This window comes from Motacilla alba, chromosome 28 (assembly GCF_015832195.1).
Source record: "Motacilla alba alba isolate MOTALB_02 chromosome 28, Motacilla_alba_V1.0_pri, whole genome shotgun sequence".
NCBI lineage: Eukaryota > Metazoa > Chordata > Aves > Passeriformes > Motacillidae > Motacilla > Motacilla alba.
In genome coordinates this window covers 1,156,423-1,183,731 of record NC_052043.1, presented here as the reverse complement: position 1 = coordinate 1,183,731, position 27,309 = coordinate 1,156,423, and the positions used below count along the sequence as shown (strand labels likewise).

The window sequence follows — 27,309 nt, the reverse complement described above, 5'->3', positions numbered from 1 at the left end:
ACTTACATTGCTGACTTATGCAGTTCCCTGGGAAGACCTGCCACCACAGGCAGCTTCCCTGGTCGTTCCAGATCCAGAGTGAATTTGCTCCCTCTTAAATCGGAGGGGTTTTTAACTTTTTTAGTAGTAGTACTACTTTCTGAAAGTTTTGCTTAGAGAAAGGCCTCGGTCTCTGTGCCCCACCCCCAAAAACAAACCCCAGGAGGGCGCGCAGAGGGGTGGAGCAGGTTAAGGGGCTGGCACAGGGTCAGGAGAAGCTGCAGCTGAGGTGTCCCCTGCCCGCAGCGCCTGGCCAACTCCAAGGCCCACACCTCGCGCTTCATCAGCGCCAACCTGCCCTGCAACAAGTTCAAGAACCGCCTGGTGAACATCATGCCCTACGAGACCACGCGGGTGTGCCTGCAGCCCATCCGCGGCGTCGAGGGCTCCGACTACATCAACGCCAGCTTCATCGACGGCTACAGGTACAGCCCTGAGCCCTGGGAGCCTCTGCTGCCCATCCCCTGCACCACACAGGGGCCAGGGCACATCCCACCCCACACCCAAACCAGCCTGCTGAGGAGATTCTCCCCTCTGGTGGTCGTGAATTGCCTCTATGATGATTAAATTGTTATATTATTATTAAATGATCCTCTAAAGCAGTGCAGCCCTTCCTCAGCTGCAGGTCCTGAGCACAGAGGGTCAGCCCAGTGTGGATTTGGCTGTTGGGAGGTTTCTGAATATGGATTATGGATTGGCTTTTTTATTACCTCTGTGATTTGGGGGCGTTGCAATCCCCAAAACTTCCCGCAGGAAACTCCAGCCCTGGGAGCTGCAGCCCTCCGTGGGTGGCTTTGGAGGGAACAAAGCAACTCCACGTGCAGGTTTTTCTCCTGTCCAGGACCAGCCACAGTTGGCTGGTCACAGTTGGCTGGCCACAGTTGTGGCACTGGGATTAGGGCAGCCCCATGCCTGGAGGTTGGATTTACCCCTTGGAAGTGATATTTAAGGAGAGCTTCACCAGTGGCTCTCTTTTTTTTGACCACTGTCACCAAAGACATCCCAACCCCTTTAGACCCTGTGCAGTTCTAGTCCTTCCCCAGCATTCCCATTTGCTCTCCCACCCTCCAGCCTTTCCATTTCCCAAAGCTGCCCCCCATGCAGTGCCTCCCCCCCTGACCCCTCCTCGCTTTGGGCTCCCCAGGCAGCAGAGAGCCTACATAGCCACGCAGGGGCCGCTGGCAGAGACCACCGAGGATTTCTGGAGGATGCTCTGGGAAAACAACTCCACCATCGTCGTGATGCTGACGAAGCTTCGCGAGATGGGGCGGGTGAGAGGGGCTGGGAGGGGATCCTGCAGGAAGGGACAGGGGCTGACAGTGCCATCAGTGCTGGGGCTGGGAGGGGATCCTGCAGGAAGGGACAGGGGCTGACAGTGCCATCAGTGCTGGGGCTGGGAGGGGATCCTGCAGGAAGGGACAGGGGCTGACAGTGCCATCAGTGCTGGGAGGGGATCCTGCAGGAAGGGACAGGGGCTGACAGTGCCATCAGTGCTGGGAGGGGATCCTGCAGGACAGGGACAGGGGCTGACAGTGCCATCAGTGCTGGGAGGGGATCCTGCAGGAAGGGACAGGGGCTGACAGTGCCATCAGTGCTGGGAGGGGATCCTGCAGGACAGGGACAGGGGCTGACAGTGCCATCAGTGCTGGGAGGGGATCCTGCAGGAAGGGACAGGGGCTGACAGTGCCATCAGTGCTGGGAGGGGATCCTGCAGGACAGGGGCTGACAGTGCCATCAGTGCTGGGGCTGGGAGGGGATCCTGCAGGAAGGGACAGGGGCTGACAGTGCCATCAGTGCTGGGAGGGGATCCTGCAGGACAGGGACAGGGGCTGACAGTGCCATCAGTGCTGGGGCTGGGAGGGGATCCTGCAGGACAGGGACAGGGGCTGACAGTGCCATCAGTGCTGGGGCTGGGAGGGGATCCTGCAGGAAGGGACAGGGGCTAACGGGACCTGTTTGCCCTGGGCAGGAAAAGTGCCATCAGTACTGGCCCGCGGAGCGCTCGGCACGGTACCAGTACTTCGTCGTGGACCCCATGGCTGAGTACAACATGCCCCAGTACATCCTGAGGGAGTTCAAGGTCACGGATGCCAGGGTAGGTGCTGGCGTGGGGCGGTTCAAGCTGGGAGGAAAGGGGCTGGCAGAAGACACGGGGCTTGGCTGAGGTGTCCACACTTTCTCTGGGATTATCAGTGGAGGAGAGCTCATGGAATGTCCTGGTTGGAAGGGACCCACAAGGTTCATCGAGTCCAGCCCCTGCCCAGAACAAGGTGGGGGTCAGGCTCTGCTCACAGGACAGGATGAAACAGCCTCAAGCTGTGCCAGGGAGGTTCAGGCTGGACATCAGCAGGAGTTTCTTCATGGAAAGTGTGGTCAGGTAGTGGAAGGGGCTGCCCAGGGAGGTTTGGAGTCCATGTGCCCAAGAGCTCAGTTGTGATGAGGAACAGAACACACACACACAGATTGTACTGGAATATTTGTTCTTACAAATTGGAAGTCATTTCAAACCTCTCCCGCTGCCTTGAGTTGCTTTGTTAGAGGTGCTTGGCTTTGGGGTTTAGCTGCAGCTTATTTGAGGTGAAAGCAGAAAGTATTTGCCCACAGAAGCTGATAAAAATCTTGCAAAGGTTTCTCTGCACCCTACAGAAATGCTATGGCTTGGAGAGGAGCCACTGTCAGTCATGTTCAAAGGGACAAATTCACTCCAATAATCTTCGATTCAATGTCAGGTTTCTCATGTGAAGGAACATTTCAATACCTTCTCAAATTTCTGTAGCAAACGTAACCCTCCCTCTCACAGCACAGCTTTTGAGGTTGCCAAAGTATTCCAGAACCTGATAATTCAATTTGCAAGGTTGAGGAGGAGGATGCCTCATCAGTCCTCGCAGAACAAGATTTATCTTCCTGTCAGCTGTAATTCTGACACTGTGGCAATTCTTTGTGAAGATTGATTAGAGGGGCCAACACCTCACCTTGAACGTTCCTTTGCTGAAGACTCCATCTGTGCTGTCTGCAGTGGTCAGAGCTTTCAGCACCTGCCAGGATATGGATCTGTGCTGACAGCCTGACTCCAGGAACGTCAACTGCAGCACAAGCAGCTTCATCATGGTGGGGCTGGATAATAAATACGTGTGCACGTGACTACAACACTGAGTTGCCTCAACTTTCCCTGCCCTTTAACAAACTAGCAGCAAAAATAGGGGAGTTTTTTGCCTTTTCTGTGCGTTGTCCCAAGCACAGGTGTTGAACTGTTCCTGTTGTGTCCCCCAGGATGGTCAGTCACGAACTGTCCGTCAGTTCCAGTTCACTGACTGGCCAGAGCAAGGCGTGCCAAAATCAGGAGAAGGCTTCATCGACTTCATTGGGCAGGTGCACAAGACCAAGGAGCAGTTTGGCCAGGATGGCCCCATCTCTGTCCACTGCAGGTAGGCACCTGGACACACCTCATCCGGGTGGGATGGGCGAGAGCAGGAGGAGTTTAAATCCAGATATCCCCCCTTTCCACCCCCTCCTTGCAGGGAGGTTTCTTGGGGGTGTTGGTGCCAAGCACTTGCCTCTGCCAGCCAAACTCCTCTCCCTTCAGCCCTGGCACTGCCACAAGGCTTTTGACCCTTTATATTTAGAGAGATAAAATACCTCTGAAGGAGATGGGAGCCACAGTGGGATGTATAGCATATCTATAGGATATCTATAATACTTGATCTGCAGAATTAGAAGCATTTTTTGCCAGTCTCAGCCCAGTTTACACCTCCAGCACTGCTGGGCTGTTGGCTGCTAGCAAGAATTGCACCTCCTTACCCACAGGCAGAACAGGATGATCCATTCTTATTAAAATGATTCATTTTCAAAAGCCCAATGTTACATATTAGGAATAATTTTCCCACTGAACGCTGCTTACCACCACTCAAAGCTTTTAACTTCTCAAATTTCCCTTTCTCAAACGTTTTTTGGGTCACACTCTGGCACTCAAGTTATTTCTGGGTATCTCTGCTGGAGGACTGACCCAGGCTCTCCACTTCCAACATGTTCCCAGGGCACAGTTCAGCCCCACCCCAAGCAGCATTTACAGGAACATTTGGGCATTGTAGCACACGTTTCCCTGACGATTTCCTCCCTTGCTGCAGTGCTGGCGTGGGCAGGACCGGAGTGTTCATCACCCTGAGCATCGTCCTGGAGCGGATGCGCTACGAGGGGGTTGTAGATATTTTCCAGACAGTGAAGATGCTGCGAACACAACGACCTGCAATGGTGCAAACAGAGGTGAGGGGGGCCCCACCTATCCCAGGGATCATGAAATGGGATGGGTTGGGTTGGCAGGGACCTCGAGCCCCTCTCGTTTCACTCCCTTCACTGGCCCGGGTTGCTCCAAGCCCTGCCCAGCCTGGCCTTTCTGACCGTGACCAAACCCTCACCTGAGGTCACTCAGCAAGCCCAGGCTGCACTGCTGGCTTCACCTAAGAAATACAAAATTAATTAAAAAAAAAATACATTCCTATTGTTAGAAAGTCCCTTAAAGATTCCATCCCAGCCTGGAGCCTCGATTCTTACCAAGAGCAAGGATCTGGCTGTGGGGCTGACAGGAGAGGGGGATGTCAGTGCCTGAGAGGCTCAGGCATGAGGGGAGAGCTGGAACTTCCCTCTCCCTGGAGTTCTCAGCTCTTTGAGACTCACAAAGGTTCCTGCTCAGCTCTGTGCTGCCTGGAAAGCAGGACAGGGATCCCGAGGAGCTCATTCCCTCCTCTGAGGCTGCTTCTCTTTGCTGTTGGCAGGATGAATACCAGTTCTGTTACCAGGCAGCTCTGGAGTATCTGGGAAGTTTTGATCACTATGCAACATAAAAAGCCATCGTTGTGCAGACTCTCCCAACCACTTCAGTCCTGGAAGGCCTCTTCTGACCCAGGAGGAGCGCTTGAACTTACAAAACTGACTCAGAAGAAGAACCTTTTCATCCGGACAGTGCATCGGGAGCAGGGGGGAGGATTGGCAGGAACACCCCTGGGGGATCTCCACGTTGTGACCTGGCCCTGGCAGGGGCAGCTCGGGAGGGCTGCTCGGACCTGCTCTGGAACCTCAGGAGGTGTTTGCTGGGGAGGACACGGGGAACTGATCCAACAGCTACAACACACCTTGGGAACCGTTTCTGCTGGAGAAGGGAAGGAAAAACCGACTTTGGTTACATCATTAGAGTTCAGTTTATTTACTAATGTAGTTGGCAGTCTTTAAAGGAAGTCACTTGCAGAATTGAAGGTGTTCTGTGAAAGAAAAGGAGCTAAATCTCAACACTTAGGCAGGCTTAGGGTCAGGAGTTCTTCTAGCTGGAGTCTTACTAACCTCAGTTTCAGCATTGGGATGATTCTGGGCTTGCAGGCACCTTGCAATCAGCATTCACGGGATGCCCCTGCCACGCCAGAGGTTTTATAGCTCACATTTTGAATACTTGGAACATTCCTCATTTCTTCTAATTCCAAAATTTATTTTTTAGGATATTTAAAAGGATAGAGCGAGTTACAACCCCCAGAGCTGGCTGTGGGGGGGTAGCCCCTCCCTTGCTTGGGCTGGGGTCTCTGGCTGCTGGGTCTGGGCCCCCTCCCAGCACATCAGGCTTTCCTTGGAGCAGGGTGGGACGCCCTGGGAAGAAAGGCAGCCCCTTCCCCAGGCTCTTTGCACATCCACAGCCCACTGCTGCCCTGGGCAGCTGTGCCCCCTGCTCCTGGCAGCAGCATCTCCCTGCCAGGAGCCCCAGAAACGCCTGCAGAAATTGATTTCCAAAACCCAGCTGGTTCCTGGTGCCAGCCCCTCGCTCTGAACTCCGCTCTCAGGACTGGCCCAGCCCCACAGCACTCCTTGCACATCTCCCACTGTCCCCAACGTGCCCCAGCTGTAAAAGAACTGGGAAAGATCCAGGAAGGTGCATCCAATGGCAAATACTGTGAGTGGCTTTCTTTAAAGTATCGATGTAACTGTAACAAGTGACATTACCTTTTTTTTAAATAGTGTATTTTTTCCTTTTTTTTTTTTTTTAAGACAAAGAATATCAGTCAATGAATTTAAAAGAAAAATTTGCTTATTTGTTCATATTATGTTCAAAGACAGTCTATTTTTTCACTGTAGAAATGTTACGTGTAATGGCTGTGATATATAAAAATGCAGTGCAAATTGCTACTTCTACATATTGCTTTTCTACCATTTAAAAGGTTTAACTTGCTCATGTAAGAACAAAATGTCCTTTCTGGATTTTTTTTTTTATTATTAGTAATTTTTTTTTTTTTGTCTTTGGGTTCTGTTGTTTTAAATCACAGACATATCCCACGTCCCTGGAAAGGGGGGGAGCAGCAGGTGCAGGGGTGGTGGCAGTGCCATTCCCTCCCCTCCAGCTGTGGCCGTGCAGGGCCAGGGCTGGACTGGGAGATTCAACACCACCAGTGGCTTCTGCTGGCTGGAGACAGAGGATTTTGGAGCCCTGGCACCCATCAGGTGTTGTAACATCCCGGGTGTGCTGCAGGTACCAGCCTGGCCTGTCTGTGCTGCCTGTGGCTCCAGTGCCCAGCAGTTTTCCTGCAGGATAGCTGAGCAAAGCCTCCCTGCCCCAAACTCTGCTCACCTCTGCCCTCTCCTTTTTTTTTTTTTTTGGTTATTTTTCTAGAAGGGGTAATCATGGCCATCAAGTGCTGCCCAGAACCCCCCACACCACCCATTTTCCTGTCTTTAACTGAAAAAAAAAAGAAAAGAAAAAAAAAAAAAAGAACCGACTGAAAGGCTTCTTCGAGATTTTACTTATTTGTGTGAAAGTTGCCCAAATTTCTAAGTATGTTGCAGCAAAATCTTACTGGACAAGTTGGGGGGAGGGGGGAGGTTTTTTTCTTTGTATGAGAGCAAAGTGCTGTTGCTTTCACACTGTTATTTCAAACTGAAACAGTAAGTGGTTTTCATACCACGGTGTATGTAGATATATTGACTTTGTATTAAAGGAAGATTGTCTGAACGTGCTGCAGCGCTGTGTGTGTGGGAGGGGCAGGGCCTCCCGAATCCATCCCGCTGCTGCCCAGGGCCACGAACACTTCCTCTCCCCCTGCTCCTGCTGAAAACGGGCCCCTGGACCAGGCAAGCAAAGGAGGAAGCTGCTCACCCGGAGCTTTGGGCACCAGGTTGGTGAGGAGGGGGCAGCTCAGGCACTGCCAGGACCCACCAGGAAGGGTCTGCCCCCTGTCCCAGGGGTGGCACAGGGCTCAGCCCCCTGTCCCGGCCTGCCTGGAGCCCAGAGGGAGGAGGAGGCAGAGCCACAGCCCAGGTGCTACCCTGGTGTCACCTGCAGGGCCACGGGGGATGCCAAAGGCAGAAAGCTGAGCTCCAGCCCAGGGATAGCTTCCAGCCCCTGGAAGAGAAGCTGTGGCTGCCCCTGGATCCCTGGAAGTGTCCAAGGCCAGGTCAGAGCAGCCTGGGGCAGTGGCAGGTGTCCCTGCCATGGCAGGGGTGGCACTGAGGGAAGAGTTGCTCTGGGATCTGGGATCCTTCCCTCCCTTCCACAGCTCCCCCTCTCCTTCCTACGCTGACACCAGCAGCAGCAGCTTGACTCCAGCTGAAAGAAAAGAACAAAAAATGAATTAGCAAGTTCCCAGAGAGCCATGATCAGCATCAGGTGAGCTGAGATGCCAGGGAATGGCACCACCTCCAAAATGCTGTTACTGCCTGTGAGAGATGGAGGAGGGGGAGCCAAGCTCACATCAAACAGCAGCAACCCAACGGCCCCGGAAAAGAGAGACAGGAATAAACCCCAGAAAGCTCCTGCCTTCTAACCAGAGCTCGTGTGCCTGTGTCCCTCCAGGCAGTCTGGGAATAGGAACGGGTTTTGACTTCGTAATCTGCACTCAAAGGAAATTTGTAGCACGAGTGGCTCCAGAGCTCAGCACGAGACACGGGCCAGGCACGCAGCAGCCTCTCAGCAGGGAGGGGATTTTTGATGCTCACTTTATGTTACCATTGAAGAATAGGAAGGAAAAACTGCTTCTTCTTCTTCTGAGCTCTGTTTCTCAGCCTTCCCCTGCTCCCTCCTGCTCCCCTGCACTCCCAGCTCTGCTCTTCCTCTCTCTCTGTGGCAATAATCATCCCCACCACTGCTCTCCAGGCTCTCGTTTTGCTTCCATCCTTTTCTGAGCTGCCATGACCATCCCCCAGGTCGAAATGCAAACCCCTCACAGAACTGAAATAAATTCCACGTGGAGCACAGGAAGGTGAGTGGTGAAGAGAATTGGCACAGCAGCTGGGAGCGAAGTCAATCCTTCAGAAAATCCCAACCAGCTCCACAGGAAGCCAGTTAGGGAAGCAAATAAAGGATGAAATCTTCTAACAGAATCATGGAATATCTTGAATGGGAAGGGACCCACAGGGATCATCCAGTGCAGCCCCTGTCCCTGCCCAGACACCCCGACAATCCCACCCTGGGCATCCCTGAGAGCTCCTGGAGCTCTGGCAGCCTCGGGGCCATTCCCTGGGGAGCCTGGGTGGTTCCAACAAGAGGGAGCTCACAGGGAGCAGCCCCAGGAGAAGCTGCTGCAATTTCATCCCAGTTACAGTTTGGGAATGTGGCAGCCTGACGTGGGGCTGAATAAATGTAAAACAAATGATAAAATGAATGATAACAGAAATGATTCCAGGGCAAAGGGCAAATGAAAGAGGAATTCCTGCTCTGAGCTCAGCCTCTCTGGGTTTGCTGTGCCAGACAGCACCAGCCTGAAGGCTGGCACGGGGCTGGCTTTGGATTTAATTAAACTCTAAGTGATGGCCCATTAATGCCCCTTTGCAGCAGGGAGAGAGGCAGGGCTCTTGTTCCTTATTAGTCCCAGGGATTTCTCCCTCTCTCTCTCACACGAGCTCCAAATGACAGCTCTGACAGGGAGTTTATTAGGGATGTGAGCAGGGCTGGAAGGAGTAAATCATTGCAGGGAGTATTTCACAGAGCAGGGGCTGTCCCAAGGGCTGCAGATCCACCCAGATCCAGTTCCCCTCAGAGGAGCGGGGTCATGGCATGGACAGGTTTCACCAGGGATCCCAGGGATGAGCAGGACACGACAGCAGAGCCAAACCCACCCCTGCAGCTCGGGTTTTCCTTCTGGAGTGTCCAGAAGTGGCTCGGTGCTTGCTCCAAGCAGCAGATCCAGGCAGGAACGTTCCTGGCAGCATTCAGGGCTGGGCTGGTCCCACCCGAGGGGATTCTCCTCGCAGTTTGGTCAATGTCTCTGTCAGCCCTGGCCCGAGGCTCACCCAGACCCCCCCAGCCCCAGCCCGGTGCTGCCCATGAGCAAAGAGCAGCAAAGCCCTTCCCAGGGGCTGGGAGGGAGCAGGCTTGTCCCAGTTCCCGTTCAGTTTGTGCCTCAGCTGGAGTTTGCAGCAGCCTGGATGCCAAATCCCCGAGGGGTTGATTTGCAGAAGCCCCCAGGCCCCTGCACAGCCCTAAACCAAGAGCCCCCAGTCCCCTGCAGCAGAACAAAGGCTTTAAAGGAGCTCTAACTGTAATTTACATTCCAGAGGAAAAGGAAAAGCTTTTCTTGGTTTACAGAATTACCCAAGTGGCAAAGCAGTTCCCCGGCCAGGAGAAATTCCTCACGTTGCAATATGCTTTAATTATACCGAGAGCAGCAGTAACAGACCGAGAAATCAATTCCTTCTCCCAAATAAGATGGTTGCAAATTCCAAGTCGGCAAGTGAACAGATGTAGAACTGAAATGGAAAAAGTAAATACCCTCAGAGGTGCTGAGAAAATTGTCTTACTATTGCTACAAGTTCATCCTCTGGGAAGGGGATACAGGGAGCCTGCTCCCACATTTCCCAGGGAGGAAACCACGAGCTCAGTCACTGCCACTGCAGCAGCACCACAGGCACTGAGGTGCCACAGGGTGAGTGGACATGGAGGAGGTGACAATTCCTGGCTGGGAGGGTGGGCAGCCCTGGCACAGGGTGCCCAGAGCAGCTGGGGCTGCCCCTGGGTCCCTGGCAGTGCCCAGGGCCAGGCTGGATGGGGCTGGGAGCACCTGGGACAGGTGGGAGGTGTCCCTGTCCCTGTCCCTGGCAGGGTGGGCTGCCCTGTGGCTGGAGCTGAGCAGCAGTGACCTTGCTGTGTGACAGTGTGTGACAAAACCACCCTCTCTCCAAGCATTTGATGCCCCAGGTCCCATTCCCCTGTCCCTTTATGCCCCCAAACCAAAGCCCCAGGTCCCATTCCCCCGTGCCTTTATCCCCCCAAACCACAGCCCCAGATCCCATTCCCCCATGCCTTTATCCCCCCAAACCACAGCCCAGGTCCCATTCCCCCATGATTTTATCCCCCCAAACCACAGCCCAGCTCCTTCAGCCACAGGAGGGGGAAATTGGGGTTCAGGGCTGGGGCTGGCCCTGTCTGAGCCCACCCGGGCACGGGCAGGGTGCAGATGGCAGCCCCAGATTAATGGGTTACACAAGGGCTTTATCCCGGGCTTACTGAAGATAAAGAAACCCCTCGGGGGGAAAAAATTGTGTCCAAATGATTAAAAAAAAAATCTATTTAAATATGTAGCGCTCTGCCTGAGCCGTGTAAGGTGTTGTTCAGGAAATTGCTGAGCACCTGAGAGCCAGGACCCATCTCAGGGCAATGCCAGCAGCAGGGCAGGGACAGCCAGCAGGAAGGAGGGTGTCTGGGAGGGGGAAGAAGGCAATAACGCCGGGCAGAAGGAGCTGGAGGGCCCTGGCAGGAGCCCAGTGGTGCCTGAAGTCCCAGATCCAGCACAGGAACCCCGGACTGGTTGGGGTTGGAGGAGACCCCAAAGCTCCCAGGGCTGCCTCCATCTGCACAGGAACAAACCCGCCGTGGTGCAGGTGACAGGAGGGGAACTTCCCGCCGGTGACGGCTGCAAACACAAATCTTTAAGCAGGAAGAAATGTTTTTCACAATATTTTAGCCTCAAATGCCTCACTCCCCCTCTCCCACGCCCTCTCCTCAGAGCTCTTGGGCTTGCAGGAGGGGTCTTGTTTTAGGGTGTGGTTTTTAGGGTCGCTAGGATAAGGGAAGAGACGTAGAAATTTTGATTCTATGTTTTAGAAGGTTGGTTTATTATATTAGGATATATATAATATAATATAATATAATATAATATAATATAATATAATATAATATAATATAATATAATATAATATAATATAATATAATATAATATAATATAATATAATATAATATAATATAATATAATATAACATTATATAACATTATAATTATATTATAGTTATATTATAATTATATTATATTATATTATATTATATTATAATTATTATATAATGTTATATTGTATTATGTATTATGATATATTACATTGTATTATTATATATTATATTATATTATATTACATTATATTATATTATATTATATTATATTATATTATATTATATTATATTATATTATATTATATTATATTATATTATATATTAAAAACCCACACTAAAACTATACTAAAAGAATAGAGAGAAAGATGCATTAGAAAGTGAGACAGGAATAGAAAGGAATGTCCAACAAAAACTTGTAACTCCTAGAGAATCTAACCCAACTACCTCTTGAATTAATCAAATAAAAATATTTAACATGAACCAATTAAGAATGCACTTGTTGCATTCCACACTAATAAACAATAATTGTTTACATTTTGAAGTTGAAGCTTTCAGCTCCTCAAGAGAAAAAAATTCTAACAAAAAAATTTTCATTAAAATGTTGTAGCAACATTAGGGCATCCCCTTTTAGCTACAAATAATTTATTTTAGGTTGAAACCTAAAGATAAATCAAACCAAATTACTATTCCTCCTGGAAAAGCAGATTCGAATTGCTGCACAATTTCTTTTTTTATCTAAATAATGTTTAAATTTTAAAATGGGGGGGAGAAAAAAACTAATTACATCTCTGTGTGGAAGATCATAAATCACATAATTACAATGGGAACCTCTGCATCTTTCCAACACACCAAAAGCAGACTACACAAGTTCTTATCTCCTTGCTGTTTAATTAAGAATTATGTTTGAGCATCTTCTTTTTAATTATCACGGAGCCCAGATGACTTCTAATCTGCTTTTTTTTTCCCAAAACGAGAGGAGGTGCCGTCCAAAACGGGCCCTAATGAATTTACAGTTTGCTCTTTGGGGAACTTTAATAAAATTGACTCCACGCAGAAGATTGCCAGGGATAAAGTGAATTTCCACGGAGAACATTGGGTTCCCTTCAGCTGGCGCCACAGGAGTGCCAGGGCTGCAGAGGGGACGCACAGGGGTCACTTCTGGGGGAGTTTCACACCTGTGCAAAGGTTCTGCGACTGCCCCTGCACCCCAAAAACACCCCCAGGGGCACGGCAGGGCTGGGGAGAGGGGCAGCAGCAGAGTCAGGAGCTGGGGCTGCACACGGGCAGGGCCACCTCCCCCTGCCAGGGACCCACAGCTGCTCTGGGCACCCCGTGCCAGGGCCTCGTCCCCTCCCAGCGAGGAATTCCCTCCCAAAATCCCATCCAAGCCCTGCCCCTGGCTGGGGGAAGTTCCACATCCCTGTTTCCCACCTGAAGGTTTCCCCTCTGTGTCCTGCTGACCCCGTGCCCCGAGGTGACCCCACACACACAGATGCTATTTCTAAATGTGTGAGGGGGTGTTTAAGCCCAGCACACGGCAAATACCTTTTAATTCAATTGGCTGAATCGACACAGGGAGATTATTAGTTTTCAGTAAGATTTGATTCAATTAATTAGCCTGAAAATATCAGCACAGCCAGGCGAGCAAAGGAAAACAGAGATAAATCCCTGCCACGGTGCTGCTTCATCTTTTAAAGGCAATTAACTCTTAGTTATTAGCTTTTAATTAGGGAATAATAATGACACCATTAATACAGTTTATTCTCCTTGTCAGCAGACAGCTGTTCCGAGCAGGCTCTGTGATCAGATCTCGCCTTTTGGCTGCTCCTCGCAGGGATGGGGCAGAGCTGGGGGGTCCCTGGGCTGCTTTCCCTTCCCAGCGGCCCCAGGCTGCCCAGGGAGGGATGGAGGAGGGCACCACTCCCTGCCAGGCTCCAGAGCAGCTCCCAGGGCTTCCTCCCCCTGGGGCTCCTCTGCCTCTCCTGGTACCCCTGAGCCCTTCCTGGGGAGGGAGAGGGGCCCCGGAGCTGTGCCAAAGGTGCTTCCACACCTCAGCTCACAGCCCCCAAAAACATTCCCTGCTCTGTTTTAATCCCCCTCTTTGGCAGAGCTGACCTGGAAACGAATCATCACCCGAAGGAAACCCAGCACTTGGAATAATTCTGCCCGTTCCCAGTCTCATTCCAGGCCCGTGTCCCTGCGTGCAGGCAGCTGCCAGGAGCACCTTGGAATTCTCTTTGGTTTTGCCCCAGATTTATGGTGGAACTTCAAATCCTGCTGTGAGAGTAAAGCCACGACCTTGGCAGTGGCCAAATGCCTCAAGTTTTCATTTCTGTGTCTGCTGAGTCACCAAAATAAAGTCTCCAGAGGCCAGTGATTGCACAGCAAACCACACTTCCCATTATTTTTCCCATTATCTTGTTTCTCTGTGCTCTAGCAGAGACTGGAAACCATTTCCAGGGCACAAGCCTGACTTCACTGGGGTTTTTCATTCCTTTATCACACAGGAATTAATCTCAGCCCGAATTATGCACACAGGATGCTCCAGCAACACAAAAACACAATGCCATAAATTTCCCCGATCTACTCTGGAGTTGATAAATCACCAAAATAAGTGTAAAATATTCTGGTGGGTTCCACCACCTCGGTTTTAATTTGTTTTGCTTGCTCTGGACTGGAGGAAGCCCCAGGGGAAACACCAGGAGCTCCTTGGACTGGCAGCCTGCTCGTGGGAGGAATTTTCTTCCTCCTCTCCCAACGCAGGGCAGCCCAAAACTGGGGAAAGAAAGGAACGTGGAGTAGGAACAAAGCAGCTGGGAGAGCCCCTCTGCAGCTTCCTGCAGGAAAGCAGAGCTGGTAAACTGAAGGCAAAGCTGTACAAAAGGGAAACTCCCCCCACTGAGCACTGACATAAAAATAAGGAGGAGGAGGAGGAGGAGGATGGCAGGAGAAAACCAGAATAACCATGGAGCTGGGAAGTGTGGCACAGAGAGGCTGCCCTGCAGGGAAGGGAAAGGGGAAAGGGGAAAGGGAACAGGGAAAGGGAAAGGAAAGGGGGAAAGGGGAAAGGAAAGGGGGAAAGGGGAAAGGGAACAGGGGAAAGGGGAAAGGGAACAGGGAAAGGGAAAGGGAAAGGGAAAGGGAAAGGGAAAGGGAAAGGGAAAGGGAAAGGGAAAGGGAAAGGGAAAGGGAAAGGGAAAGGGAAAGAAAGGGGAAAGGGAACAGGGAACAGGGAAAAGGAAAAGGGAAAGAAAGGGGAAAGGGAACAGGGAAAGGGAAAGGAAAGGGGGAAAGGGAACAGAGAACAGGGAACAGGGAACAGGGAAAAGGGAACAGGGAAAAGGAAAAGGGAACAGGGGAAAGGGGAAAAATGAAAGGGAAAAGGAACAGGGGAAAGGGAAAGGGGAAAGGGAAAATGAACAGGGAACAGGGAAAAGGGAACAGGGAACAGGGAACAGGGAAAGAGAAAAGGGAACAGGGAAAGAGAAAAGGGAACAGGGAACAGGGAAAAGGGAAAAGGGAACAGGGGAAAGGGGAAAAATGAAAGGGAAAAGGAACAGGGAAAAGGGAAAGGAGCATCAGTGCTGAGAAGCTACAGCAGGACATGGCAGCTCTTGGGACAGGCTGATCCCTGTTCCCAGGCTGGCAGGTCCCAGGTGCAGTGCCAGAGGTGTTGTCACCCCTGTGCCACCCCGTGCCACCCCTGTGCCACTGCAGCTCCCAGCTCCCTCTGCCCTCACACCAACGGAGCCCAAGGATTTCAGGAGAAACTCTTCACATCTTGGTCCAGCAACAGAAACTTCTCAGCTCAGGGGTGGCTTCTGCTCAGCTGTTTCCAGGTGCAAGTCAGGAGAGGAAAACCAACAGAAAAATCAAATTTCAACAATTTTTGTCTCTCATCCCACTCCACCCCTGCAATGGCAGGGACACCTTCCCCTGTCCCAGGCTGCCCCAAGCCCTGTCCAGCCTGGCCCTGGGCATTCCAGGGATCCAGGGGCAGCCCCAACTGCTCTGGGCACCCTGTGCCAGGCCCTGCCACTGCTGCTGCTCAGGACAGAGCTCCACCAGGTCCGTGTCACCGGCAGGAGCTTCACCACTCGGGTCTGAGCACAAACACCTGAAGCCAGGAAAGAACCTGAGGACAGCTCTCACTTCTGAGAAAAACTGCAGGGAGATTTATTTGGACAAAATGGATCAAGTCCTTGATTTGGGAATATCACAGAAGTGAGAGAAATTGCAGCTTTTAGCAAGCAGCCAGTTGTCTCTAAGCTGAATTAGTGAAAAATGTGATGATAAATTGCTCCTGGAGCCCAGAGCCAGCCCTGAGCTGAGGGATCTCACACAGTTGTGCTCAGGCAGATTTTTCACTTCGTGCTGACAAAAATCTCACACTAATCACCCAAGCCAGGCCACAAAGCTCCTGGATTGCAGTGCTAATTCCATGTTACAGCTGAATCCCAGATTAACCAGAGCATCTCCAGCTCCGAGTGGCTCCCAGCTACTCAGGTGACAGAGGAGGAAACCTCAGCTCTAAGCGGAGCCACGAGGAAATCACAGAGCACCAGAGCTCTTCTCCCACCTCATGGCTTCTCCAGAGAGAAAAGAGCCCAGCAAGGAGCTCAGCCTCATCTCTCTGGCCAGGCAGATGAATCCCTGCCCCTCTCCAGGCAGCAGCAGCCTGGCTGGATCACGGGCTGCTGACCATTCCCTCCTCAGCAAGGACAATTTGCTGCATTCCCGGAGATGGCTCCGCTCAGTGAAGCAGATGAGCAGAGGATCTGGCCACTGCTTTATTTTTAAACCCTGATCTGGGGCACAGGGGAGGGGATCACTCCTGTTTCAGAGACAGGCTGGCTCGTTTGCTAGGGGATATTAGCAGCTGGCATCTGAAATGGCAAGGCTGGGCTGGAGAGGTAAGCCAAAGTGAACTGTGCTGAAACACAGCCAGAATCCTGTTTGTTCCACAGGAAAAGTGGTTAAACTGTGGTCACTGTGCAATTCCAAACAGTATTTGCACAGTGACCTTTACATTTCCCCTGCTGGAAAGCAAAACTTTAATTGTTTTGCTGCTCTCATGCAGAATAAATAACTCCCAGTGATTTTCTACTGGTGAGCAAGTAACCCAAGGACTTTCTCTTCTTCTGCTACCAAAGCTGCCAAATAATTCTGTGTGAACAGCTCCAGCTCATTTGAGGCTCAGGATTGTGCCAGAACTGCCTTTTTGTGTGTGCTTGTGCCAGCACAGTCCTTCCTGGGACAAGGAACAAGAGATGACCTGAAAGCTCTGGATGGGAAATTAAAGGTGTTTAAATGAAGCTTCAGAAGATGCTGTTTGAGGAGGTTCAACGACCTCCTGCTGCACAAGAGTTTAAACTCAGAAATGAAGAGACTTCAACCCCCCAAAAAGTGTCATTCTGAAATGCTCAACAGCTTTTAATTCATTTTGAACCTAGAGGCAGAGAAAAAAAAAGAGGCAAAAAAATACATCACAGCCTTAATCTAGGGGGAGAAAGAAAAAAAAAATCATTGTTTTTATAGCACATAATCAGACACAAATATATTTCACTGGAGGAAGGGGTAGGAATGTGCATTTCCCATTTCCTTTTCAATAGGCCCAGGGGCCATCAGTATGGCCACTATCCTGGATCTGCACAAGTCATTCCCAAAGCAAAAGGAGGGATTTGAAAATCAACAAAAAGAGAGAAAAGCCTTGCACCAAGGAAAGGCATCCGACAGTTCCAGGTTCATGTTCCAACATAACTCAGCATCTGAGTATGGGGTGAGCAAACACACTGGTGTTTTTACAATATAAATAGTATTTGGGAGAGGTACTACACATGGACACAGCTACTGCAGGACTCCAACATGCAGAGGAAATTCCCCGGGCTCACAACCACTCATCCCATCCCATCCCATCCCATCCCACCCTTCCCTCCCACCTCCAACAAAATTCCTCTGCTGGTTAAATTTCTCTTTCAGTTGTTTTAAATATTTCTCTCGTGGCCTGGCAACATTCTTAGTCTTTTATACAGCAAGTTTTCTATTTAATCACATTTCAACCGACAGGAGACAGCTCTGGAGGAGGAACAGCCGAGGCTCGGGAGAACCTTGCCAATTTTCTAAACTTTTATTAGTCTCAGTTTGGTTTTATTCGTGGAGACATCTACTGGAAACGTCCAAAACTCAGGAATAAAAAGAAAAAACCAAAAGCAGAACCCCGTTTCCATGGCCTTCCAACCACGCACACGAGAAGGACCCGCAGCAGAGGCAGGAGAAAGGATGGGACCTCCAGTCCTCCAGGGAGAACAAAACCAGAGTAAAAAAGGAATTCAATTGCTTTATTCTATCTCCACTCTTTCACTAGGACAGTTTAATACCCACGGAGTCTCTTAAGATGCTAATCTACCATCTGCTAGCCCACAAATCCTTCCCACTTATTCCCTTAAAGATCCAGCCAGAGCGTTGCTTAACAGCCTCTCCCCGGAACAACGACCACCTTGCAGAGGGGCTTCAAAATAATAACACAAACAAGAACATTGTCTCTCTCCATCCAGTAATTTCAGGGAATTAAGTGGAAAAGATTGCAGTGCAGCATTCCAGGTTGCTGCTGGCCCGGCCGGGGCGTGGAGGGAGGGGAGGGTCCAGGTGCCCTCTGCTCTCCCCCCTGCCCCTGAACCTTCCCAGCTCTGCCCCCTCCAGCTCTGCCTCGTCCTCTCCCTCTGAGCTGCCTGAGGTCCTCCAAAGAGAGTGGAAGACTTTGCAGTGACTTCGGCAGGGTTTGGACCAGGCTCTTTGCCAGCACTGCTCCACATCAGCTCTTCGGCCCCAGGGGATTTCCAAACGTCCAGGGGGGAGCTGCCCCCTCAACACTTCAGGGCTGGGTCTGCCTTTAAAGCTCCTTCAGTGCTCAGTGAGCTGAGTCCAGTCAAAGGCAGGGCTTGCTCTCCTCTTCCCCAGCAGTAACTCACAGGCTCAGTCTTGGCTTAAGGAAAGGAGGTCACGACAATCAGATGTTTGAGGAATTTCTTCTTTAATAGGATAAAAGAAAAACATACAAACACCTCCCAAGCTTCTGTCATGGAATGATTCTCACACTGTAAGGAGCACAACTCAAAAAAAAAAATAAAAATAAAAAATAAAAAATAAAGAGACAAAGGAAAGAGAAAGGAGAAGTGCTAAGGGAGAAGTGCTGCCGGGGAGCCTCTCGCTCGTGGGGAGCTAACACAAGCAGCAACAGAACACTTGCCAAACCAGGGTGGCACACTGGAACTCAAAGCCATGCTGATCCTGAACTAGAAAGCAACTGTGATGGCAAAGATGGGGAAGGAAGCTGAGAGGAATGAGCCCAGCCTGGCCATTTCTTCCCTAAGCCCCTCCCTGGGGACGGGGCAGCGATGGCAGCATCCACCCCAGGGCGTGCAGAGAGCCAACGGCAGAAACGTCCCAGAGCTGAACATTTCTTCCCCCACCTTCCCCAGCTTACAAAGATAGTGTTTCTTTACAAAAGAAGAACCCAGAACATTCCAGGACATCTGCTCTTGCTCTCCCTCTCCCCGCTGTAACATCAGTCACGATTCGTTTGGGGGTGAGGGGGGGAGGATTTAATTTATTTTCTGTTTTAAAGCCATAATCTAGAAAAAGGTTTTGTGGAAACTTTCGTTTTCCTATTTTTGCTTGCTTTTTTTTTTTAATAATGCTCATTCATAGAAAACTTCACAAAGGTGACGTCTATGTACAAGAAAACACGATTCCAAAGGCTGCTTCAGTAGTCAATGTAATAGCACCTTGAAAGACAAAAGTTTGACAGATCTGAAAAAGTCATTTTGTTAAATTTTAACCCTTTCCTCATAAAAAAAGAACCAGTCACAAAGCTCCATCTGTAGAAACTCTTCCCAAGTCTCCGTGTGAAAAGCTGAAGGGTTTCCAAGCTCCCCAGCTCTTGGTCAGCAACTCCTGGCAAGGTCGAGGTAGAGCCAGACAGGGATTTCCTGCAGTCCAAACCAAGAGGAGATGAAAGAAATTCACAGCAGGCTATTGCACAGGGCTGGTCTTCCATTCCACAGTTTCCTATTTGTTTTTCCACTAACTCAAAAAGGGTTAATTGAATATTTTGAATTAATCCCGGTTAAAACATGTTGCTCTGAGTCCCAGGCTGGTACTGTGTCTGCAACAGGCTCTCCATAAAGGCCAGGTAATCTGGGGTTTGTCCATATTCCTCAGGATTCCTGGGATTCCCCAGCCGGGGACGCTTGGCTGCTCTCACTTCATCTCCCGAAAACACATCTTCCTGAGGGGCCCCAGTGCTGAGGGACTGCAGGAGACACAAAACAACCATGAGGGGCACAGCAGGAGCACAGGGAGAGACCCACAGTCCCCCTGGGCTGGGAACAGCCTGGGCATTCCCCAGCCCCATCACCTGGTTAAAATGAAATGGCTTTAAAGGGTAAAGCACCAGGTGTGAAAACACCCAGCAGGTCTGGAACCAAAAAAAGCCACGAAATAAATCCCTCATCTTTTCTAGGCTCAGTAATTCCACTGTGTGCACTTAGAGACAGCCTGATCTTGTAGATTAAGAGATTTATAGGTAAGAGCCACACTCTAAGTCTCCAGTTTGGTGAGAAAAGGGGGTTTGGTCCCACGGTGATAATCAGTTCTCCAGAAACCCCTGAGCTGCAGCCCAGCTCACCTCACCCTTGGACAGGATGGCTCCACATAACTGAATTCACATGGTGTAAAATGATCTGAACATAATCTGTTAACCAGAGAAAATAAGACTCTGAGCTGAACACATGCAAGGGGAAATCATTTCTGTGCCTCTCAAGCATCCACGGCCAGGGTTTCTTCCACTCTGTGTATTTTGGGAATGACAAGCAGTTTTACAGCCACAGAAACTGGAGGCTGCATTCACCTAATGTCTAAAAAATACATGAGGAAAATGTGAAGGGGCTCTGCAAGCTGCAGCTGGTTTATTGTTTGCTATTTTGGTACCCACCAGGCGAGACTTGACTCTCTTGGGAAGCTCTTCCTCCAAGGTATAAATATCCCCACGCTTCACCATGAGCTGAGAGCCATCTTCAAACTCCACCTGCAGGGAGGCAGGAGATGAACTCAGAGCCAGCACTTGAAGAGCCCATTGCCAGGGTGGGCCCCAGCTGGGCCCCCCAGGCACACCCAGGAAGCATCAGGGGCCAGCTCCCACGGATGTCTCCAGGGCTGCTCCCGAGCTCTGGGGGGATGCTGAGCCCAAAAAGTGCTGCTTTCAGTGTCTTATCCAAGTGGATTCATTCAGTCCACGGATCCCAAAATATCTGTACTCCAGCTGGCCCAGCACCTCACATTTCTACTGCTTTTTGATTCATATCCTGAAAAAAGCAGCTTTTCACTTACAATAAAAGCAGCCCTCTATTCAGGCCAGTATGGTAATAAGAATTTCTTTCATCTTAAACAAAGCATTTTTACAGGTCACAAGGAAACAACTCCAGCTACCAAAGTACATTTGTGTTTCAACCAGCAGAAATAGTCAGCCAGGTACAAAAAACTCCTCCCATGAAACCCTTTTTGCTAAGCACTGATTATGGAATGAATTATGCATCAGATGTTCCAGGGATGTTTATTCATGGAAAACGTGCACAGCAAAATGTTAAAACTATTAAAAGTTTTTAAGGGATTCTTATTTCCTTTGCCCAAGACTTTAATACACTTTTCTGCGTAAAGCAGAAGGACGCAGAGCACAGTTTAATAGGGGTGTCAAGTTCAGGCTGGACAAACTCAGAGGGAATAAATCATCTGCTCCCAAATCCTCCTCCTGCTCTGCCCAGCTCCAGCAGCCCATCCCTGGTGCAGGCTGAGCTCTCCCATCCTGGAGCACACCCCAGGGATCCCTCTGCCACTCACCTGGTAAATCTGGCTGATCTGGGCTGCAATGAACTTGGCCTTGTAGATGATCCCGTCCGTCCACTGCAGCTGCACCAGCTCCCCCTCCGGGGGGGGCCCCAGCTGGAGGCAGTCCCTGCTCTGAGGACAGAGAGAGAGGGGTCAGAGACACAGCTCCAGCAGAGCTCAGGAGCCAGAGGTGTGCTAAAATCCCATGGGAATGAGCAATAGGATACATTTCTGCACTTGTGATTAATTGTGGGCATCTAACAAAACCAGCCTGAGAGAGCAGGAATCGACTCTGGCAGCTCCTGCTGCTGCCAGCACCCAGTTCATGGCCATTTCTCATTACAAACCCCACAGCATCACATCTCCTGTATCTCAAAAACAAGCAGGGCAACTCAGTGAATCAGTGGCACAATCAGGAAGGCAATGCACGAGCTGACAAATCAGCCTCTTCTAGACATTCCCTCTATTAAGTGAATTCCCTGTTTTGAACCAGAAGTGCTTACGAACAATCTGCTTCCCCCATGAATCACACTTGTCAGTTGAAAAATAAGATTATTCAACCACAAAACAAATAGGATGAAATTGAGAACAAACACTGCTTTCTGTGAAGTCATCTGCATTCAGCAAGATCACATCTTTGTAAAGCAACCAAAAAAATAAATGAGATAATGTCAGAAACAAGATCTGTCATGAAGAGCGGGATGAGATTTTCTAGGCAAGCAGCAACTTAAAAATTAAAATGAAAAAGTTAAGTTTTGCTTTGCTGTTGCAGCCCAAGGCACAGCTGACAGTCTGCAGTGCTGTGACACAGCAGAGTCCCCAGGCTGCCTTACAATGATGCTCTCGGGGTAGACGTTGTCGCTGTAGGAGCCGTCGTCGAAGTTGACCTCGTAGAAGGTCTGGGTGCTGGTGCCGATGACCCTGCAGCGGTAGTAGAGCCCGTTCCTGTTCTTGGTGATCACTGTCTGCCCCAGGGCCACCTCCCTGCGGAACGGCACCTGCAGGGACAGCACCATCAGCTGCAAGAGCTGCCTCCAAAATTCCACCCAATCATGGAATGGTTTGGGTGGGAAGGACCTCAAATCCCACCCAGTGCCACCCCTGCCATGGCAGGGACACCTCCCACATTCCCAGGGTGCTCCAAGCCCCGTCCAGCCTGGCTTTGGGCACTGCCAGGGATCCAGGGACAGCCCCAGCTGCTCTGGGCACCCTGTGCCAGTGTTCTGCTTTCTTCATAGCCAGGAATTCCTTCCCAATATCCCACCCAAACCAACCCTCCTGCAGATTAAAGCCATCCCCAACAATACCTTCCTGGACAATCCTGCATTAAAAGCACAAAACGTTTTGAGCCAACACAGGCAGGGAGAAACTATTTTAAAAAACCCCAGAAACCAAACAACCCAGCAAAACCCCAAATCCCCCAGTCCAACCCCCCAGCCCAGCCCAAAACCTACGTTCTGGTTTGCTGCTTTGTGCTTGAAGCAGGTGATGGACACGACGTAGGGCCAGTCGTCGGGCTCCATGGGCACGCCGGCCGCGTGCGCGCACGTCACGTGGAAGGACGTGGAGCAGTGCTCGTAGGAGCACTGCACACAGGCCCCAGACACCTTCTTCATCCTCTTCCTGCAGTACACACACCTCTGCAAGGGAACACAGCTGGGGTCACAGCCTGCTCTGCCAGGGAACACAGCTGGGGTCACACCTCTCTGCAAGGGAACACAGCTGGGGTCACAGCCTGCTCTGCCAGGGAACACAGCTGGGGTCACACCTCTCTGCAAGGGAACACAGCTGGGGTCACCTCTGCAAGGGAACACAGCTGGGGTCACAGCCTGCTCTGCCAGGGAACACAGCCAGAGCTGAGATCTCTCAAGGAGCAGAGCCTGGAGCCCTGCAGAGACCCCACAGCCCCCACAGGACGTGGCCCACGGCACAGAGCCCGTGGCTGCAGTGCCACAGCCAAAGGGATGCTCTGTGCCAAGGGGTCGGGCCCACACGGCCAGCACTGTGTGCACCCACACAGCACCTCTCCAAGGCAAGAAACTCCAGCAGACACTGTCATTCCCTAGCTCACCACCACTCTGGCCATGCCAGCACCTCCAGTCACTCAGCCCTGCAGAGCTACACTGGGCACAGACAGGCTGGAGTCCAGTTTGGACTGGGCAAACACCCCCAGTGGCACCAGAGAACTGCTGCACCCTCACCCTCCTCACAGGAACACTGCACCCACACTGCACTGCCTCCAACAGCAGCTGCATCCTCACAGGTGCACTAACATTTCAAATAAACATTTCCATCTAAAATAAAAATCTTACATCTAAAATAACATTTCCATTTTTCTGAAGGAACAGAACACAGTAACCGGGTGGCAATGTGCTGGATTATATTGGATGGGACATTGTATTGATCAGAGCTCATGGAATATCAAATCATATCATGGAACAAAACCACTGTGTGTTTATTTTAGATGCATAAGCATATCAACCATAAATATTTTATTGGCATCCGTGTCAGATGAGCCACGGTAGATAAGTCAGGCAGTTTTGCAAACAAAAGAAATAAAAACATTTTAAGGAAAAAAAACAACAGAATTATCAGGGAAAAGGTCTGAAATCTCAGAGACATTTTCACACTCATTTTCTGCAAAGCAGACCCAGTTATGAGGTAAATCGATGTAAGACGTGTGTCTGCTTTAAAAAGAAATTACATTTTCTCAAAGCTAAAAATCCTGAGCCTGATGGCACTGACAGTGAGCAGGAGCTGTAGTGGGAACAAGGCAAATTTCCTCACTCCCTAGAACAGCACCAATTCTTGTTTCCAGCCCCTCAGAAATACAGAAAAGGAGATTTTGGGGATCCCAGTCTAAAGAATGGATGCTTGCATAATGTTTCCAGAGATCCATCTGGAAACACCACTCAATTTTTAACATTTCCAGGAATCTGTCACTGATCAGCAAATCCCAGAATGGTTTGGGCTGGAAGGACCTTAAAGCTCATCCCAATCATCCAGCCCCATCCAACCTGGCCTTGGACACTTCCAGGGGTGGGGCAGCTTCTTTACCTTATCTGAGGCTGGCACAAGGCAAATCAGGGCAAAATTAATATCAAACACACGAGACAAATGTGCCTTTCATGATTAAAATGAACAAAAGGTGCCCCTGACCATGGCAGGGGGTGGAACTCCAAAACCTTCAAGGTCCCACCCAACCCAAACCATTCTGGGATTCCTTCTCCAGGAACACTTCTCTTCCTTGAAAGCAAAAGATGGCAAAGAACAGGAGATTTGTTCTTCCTTATTCCTGTGCAACACCCCCTCCCTGCCTGGGCTCTGCCCCACATTTCTATGAAACAAGCCCCGTGAATGAACTGAAGGCAGTTTGTTTACACCAAAGATTCATTTGGCCTTTTTACACAAACGAACAAAAGCCAGGAAATTCAAAGCCAGAGCCTGAGTGCTGCCAGAACGTGGGCTTAGCCTTTAATAAGCTGAGCCTTTATCACTCTGCAAACCATGTTCCAGAGGCTGATAAGCACCAGGAAAGTGCACAGCAGGACTGAGGGGAGTCAATAGCCCTGATGCCATTATTAGCCTGTCCACATCCCCTTGTCCCAGCAGCAGGGACAGCAGCTGACACACAGGGGGCTCGGGGAGCATTAACCCTCCCAGGGCAGGATTCTGCCCCTCCTGATGCCAACAGGACTCTGCCAAGGCAGGATTAGCACACAGGCAGTGCCACCCTGTGCCCACACAAACTCCCTGTGACAGGCACAAGCAAAGGGATGCTCAGAGCAAATATGATCAGAAGATAAATGTGAGTGACAGTGAGCCTGATGTGAGAGGAGTGATGGAGGAAGTGACAGTTCTTGGCTGTGAGGGTGGTAAAACACTGGCACAGGGTGCCCAGGGCAGCTGGGGCTGCTCCAACCCTGGCAGTGCCCAAGACCAGGCTGGACAGGGCTTGGAGCAGCCTGGGACAGGGGAAGGTGCCCTGGTGGCACTGGGTGGGCTTTAAGGCCCCTTCCAACCCAAACCAGTCTGGGATGGTATGAAAATGCAGATGTGGAAGCGTGGGAGATGGGATGGACAGAAACACCAGTGCCAAGTGCTGTGGGAAAGCTGCACGAGGAGATTTAAAGGCATTTTCTGTGGGAGGGAAAAGAGTCCAAAGCACAGGAGAGAAATCTTCGGAATAAATGCACACAGAGTCAGGTCACTGCTGAGAGTAAGAAATGGGCTGTCTGCTGCATGATGAACGCTGCAATTCATTTACTCCACTGAGGAATGACAGCTAATTATTCCAAATTTCCACGTCATAAATAATTTACGTGCACAGGCCTGTAATGTGCCATCAATCTGGGAGCAGGAAACTGCAGTCCTGAAAATGGTGCCATACCCACAAATGGACTGAAAAGTCTGTGCTTGCACAGGGAGAGCTGGTCCATGCTTAGAGAACAGGTTATAGCTTTCACCAGATCACTGCCACTCCTTGGCACCTCAGCCCTCATAACAGGAACTTAAAACAATAAAAACATATTAAAAAATCAAATTATCACCACGGATAACCCCTACCCCATTTCCCCTCCACTACCCTTCACATCATTCCTTCTCTCCTTTTCCATCTTTCCAGCCTCAAAGGTCATCTCCCCAATTTTATCAAGTACTGCACCAAGCCCATCATTGCCAAAGTCAGGAGCTCCGATGCCATCACCTTTTAGTCTCCCTCAGTTTATCTTGCTAACTGCAGCTGCTCACCTCCAAAGCACTCAGCCCCCAGCTCCTCCACTGACTCCCCCCATGCTCCAGGAATTACCTGCAAATTCCCCTGAAGAACCCTAAACCTCCCCACCACGGCTCGTGCACACAATCCTATCCAATTTACACTGCCTTTGTACCTCACACCCCACAGCACAGCCTCTGTACTCTGCCATGCAAATTAATTGTTTAATCCTTACCTAATTGACAACTCTAAAACTTTCCAAGTGAAGGGCTTAAAGCCAGGCTTTGACATTTGAGCTGCAAGCCAGGCTCTGGCTAACAGCAGCACAAGGAGTACGTGCCTGTGAATTCCAACACTGGCCTGTGTAAGTCAAGGCACTTCATGTAAAAACTCTCCAGGTTCCCCGAGAAAGGAAGAAAACACGAGGTGCAAAAGGAATACGACAGGAGAAATCAAACAAAATTTCTTTCCAGAGCTCCAGGAGTATTTGGACAATGCTCTCAGGGTGGAATTGTTAGGGTGTCTGTGCAGGGCCAGGAGCTGGACTGATGGCCTTTGGGGACCCTCCCAATTCAGGATATTCTGGGATTCTATGAAACTTTGCAGTTTTAATTGAGCAATGAAGGAGAAGTGGGTGCAGGGGGTGCATGCAGAGGCTCTGGCAGGCACAGGCTCTGCTTTGGAGCAGAGCAAAGCAGAGGAGTCAGACACACAGACACTGGCCTGGCTCTGCAGGACTGCCAGGCAGCCAAGGAAGGGTTAAAGAATTAAGTCATGTTTCCTTGTGAGGCTCCATTAAGCAATACAGGCGAGGGTTGTGTAAAAGGATTTTAAGTTCAGCGTTACAAGTGCTGGTAATGAAGAGGATGCACGTTGGAAGTGTCAGCTGATCCATAAAGAGCCACGGCTGCAAGATTTATCACCCTGGCACTGCGCTGCCCCATCACTCCTGCTGAATAATGAATGCTTTTTACATTCACATTTGTGTACAAAACCCATTTGCACAACAGAGAAATAACTCTGGAAGCAGGGATAGGTTCCTCCTAATCTCTCACCCGGGCTCACTGCACTAAGTAGCAGCTCTGTTAACGAATCCATCAGCACTAACCCATCGATCACTGCTCCAGCACCTTCCCCATCCTACACTGTGTCACCCAGCTGACTTCTGCACCAAAAAAAGCAGCAAAAGCACAATTTATTTTGCAATAACACACTATAGTGATGGAGCATTAACTAACATTAAGATAAATTGCTCTGAGCTAATGAATCGTCCATTACTAATCCCTCGGATGAGGCCACACAGCTAAATAACAACTTGGAGCTGGGCTTGTATTAAAATCCTTGCAGTCAGGATCGCAGAAACGTTTATTCATTTCTGCAAGAGATTTCTTGATAGAAAGAGAGAAATGTTGCAAGGAAAGGTGAATTAGAGATGAACAAGTCAGCTTCTCTCCAGTCACCGTGTCCCTCTGCACTCCTGCTGTGCAGGACTTGGAGTAAACGGAGCTCTTAGGCACTTTACACCTGACTGCAGGTGGGAAGGAGTT

The 27,309-nt window shown here is 50.2% G+C and overlaps 2 protein-coding genes across 20 annotated transcripts in view; one reads left to right on the top strand and one right to left on the bottom strand.

The window, feature by feature from the left end:
* PTPRS (protein tyrosine phosphatase receptor type S) overlaps positions 1 to 7,021 on the top strand; it is a 150,812-nt gene extending 143,791 nt beyond the window's left edge. For all 16 annotated transcript variants that reach the window (XM_038163556.1, XM_038163554.1, XM_038163553.1 and 13 more), the window contains 6 exons: positions 286 to 464; positions 1,184 to 1,310; positions 2,009 to 2,134; positions 3,310 to 3,464; positions 4,164 to 4,299; positions 4,809 to 7,021. In XM_038163556.1, the coding sequence (XP_038019484.1) occupies positions 286 to 464; positions 1,184 to 1,310; positions 2,009 to 2,134; positions 3,310 to 3,464; positions 4,164 to 4,299; positions 4,809 to 4,877 (792 nt within the window). In that variant the 3' untranslated portion in view covers positions 4,878 to 7,021. The remainder of the gene's footprint in view (positions 1 to 285; positions 465 to 1,183; positions 1,311 to 2,008; positions 2,135 to 3,309; positions 3,465 to 4,163; positions 4,300 to 4,808) is intronic.
* Positions 7,022 to 18,179: 11,158 nt separating this feature from the next.
* The window catches only part of KDM4B (lysine demethylase 4B), a 74,837-nt gene continuing 65,707 nt past the window's right edge, over positions 18,180 to 27,309 (bottom strand). For 3 of the 4 annotated variants that reach the window (XM_038163569.1, XM_038163570.1, XM_038163571.1), the window contains 5 exons: positions 22,503 to 22,688; positions 21,882 to 22,046; positions 21,061 to 21,180; positions 20,159 to 20,251; positions 18,180 to 19,477 (listed from right to left, as the gene is read on the bottom strand). In XM_038163569.1, coding sequence (XP_038019497.1) covers positions 19,292 to 19,477; positions 20,159 to 20,251; positions 21,061 to 21,180; positions 21,882 to 22,046; positions 22,503 to 22,688 — 750 coding nt within the window. In that variant the 3' untranslated portion in view covers positions 18,180 to 19,291. The remainder of the gene's footprint in view (positions 19,478 to 20,158; positions 20,252 to 21,060; positions 21,181 to 21,881; positions 22,047 to 22,502; positions 22,689 to 27,309) is intronic. The other variant, XM_038163568.1, reaches the window with a different exon arrangement.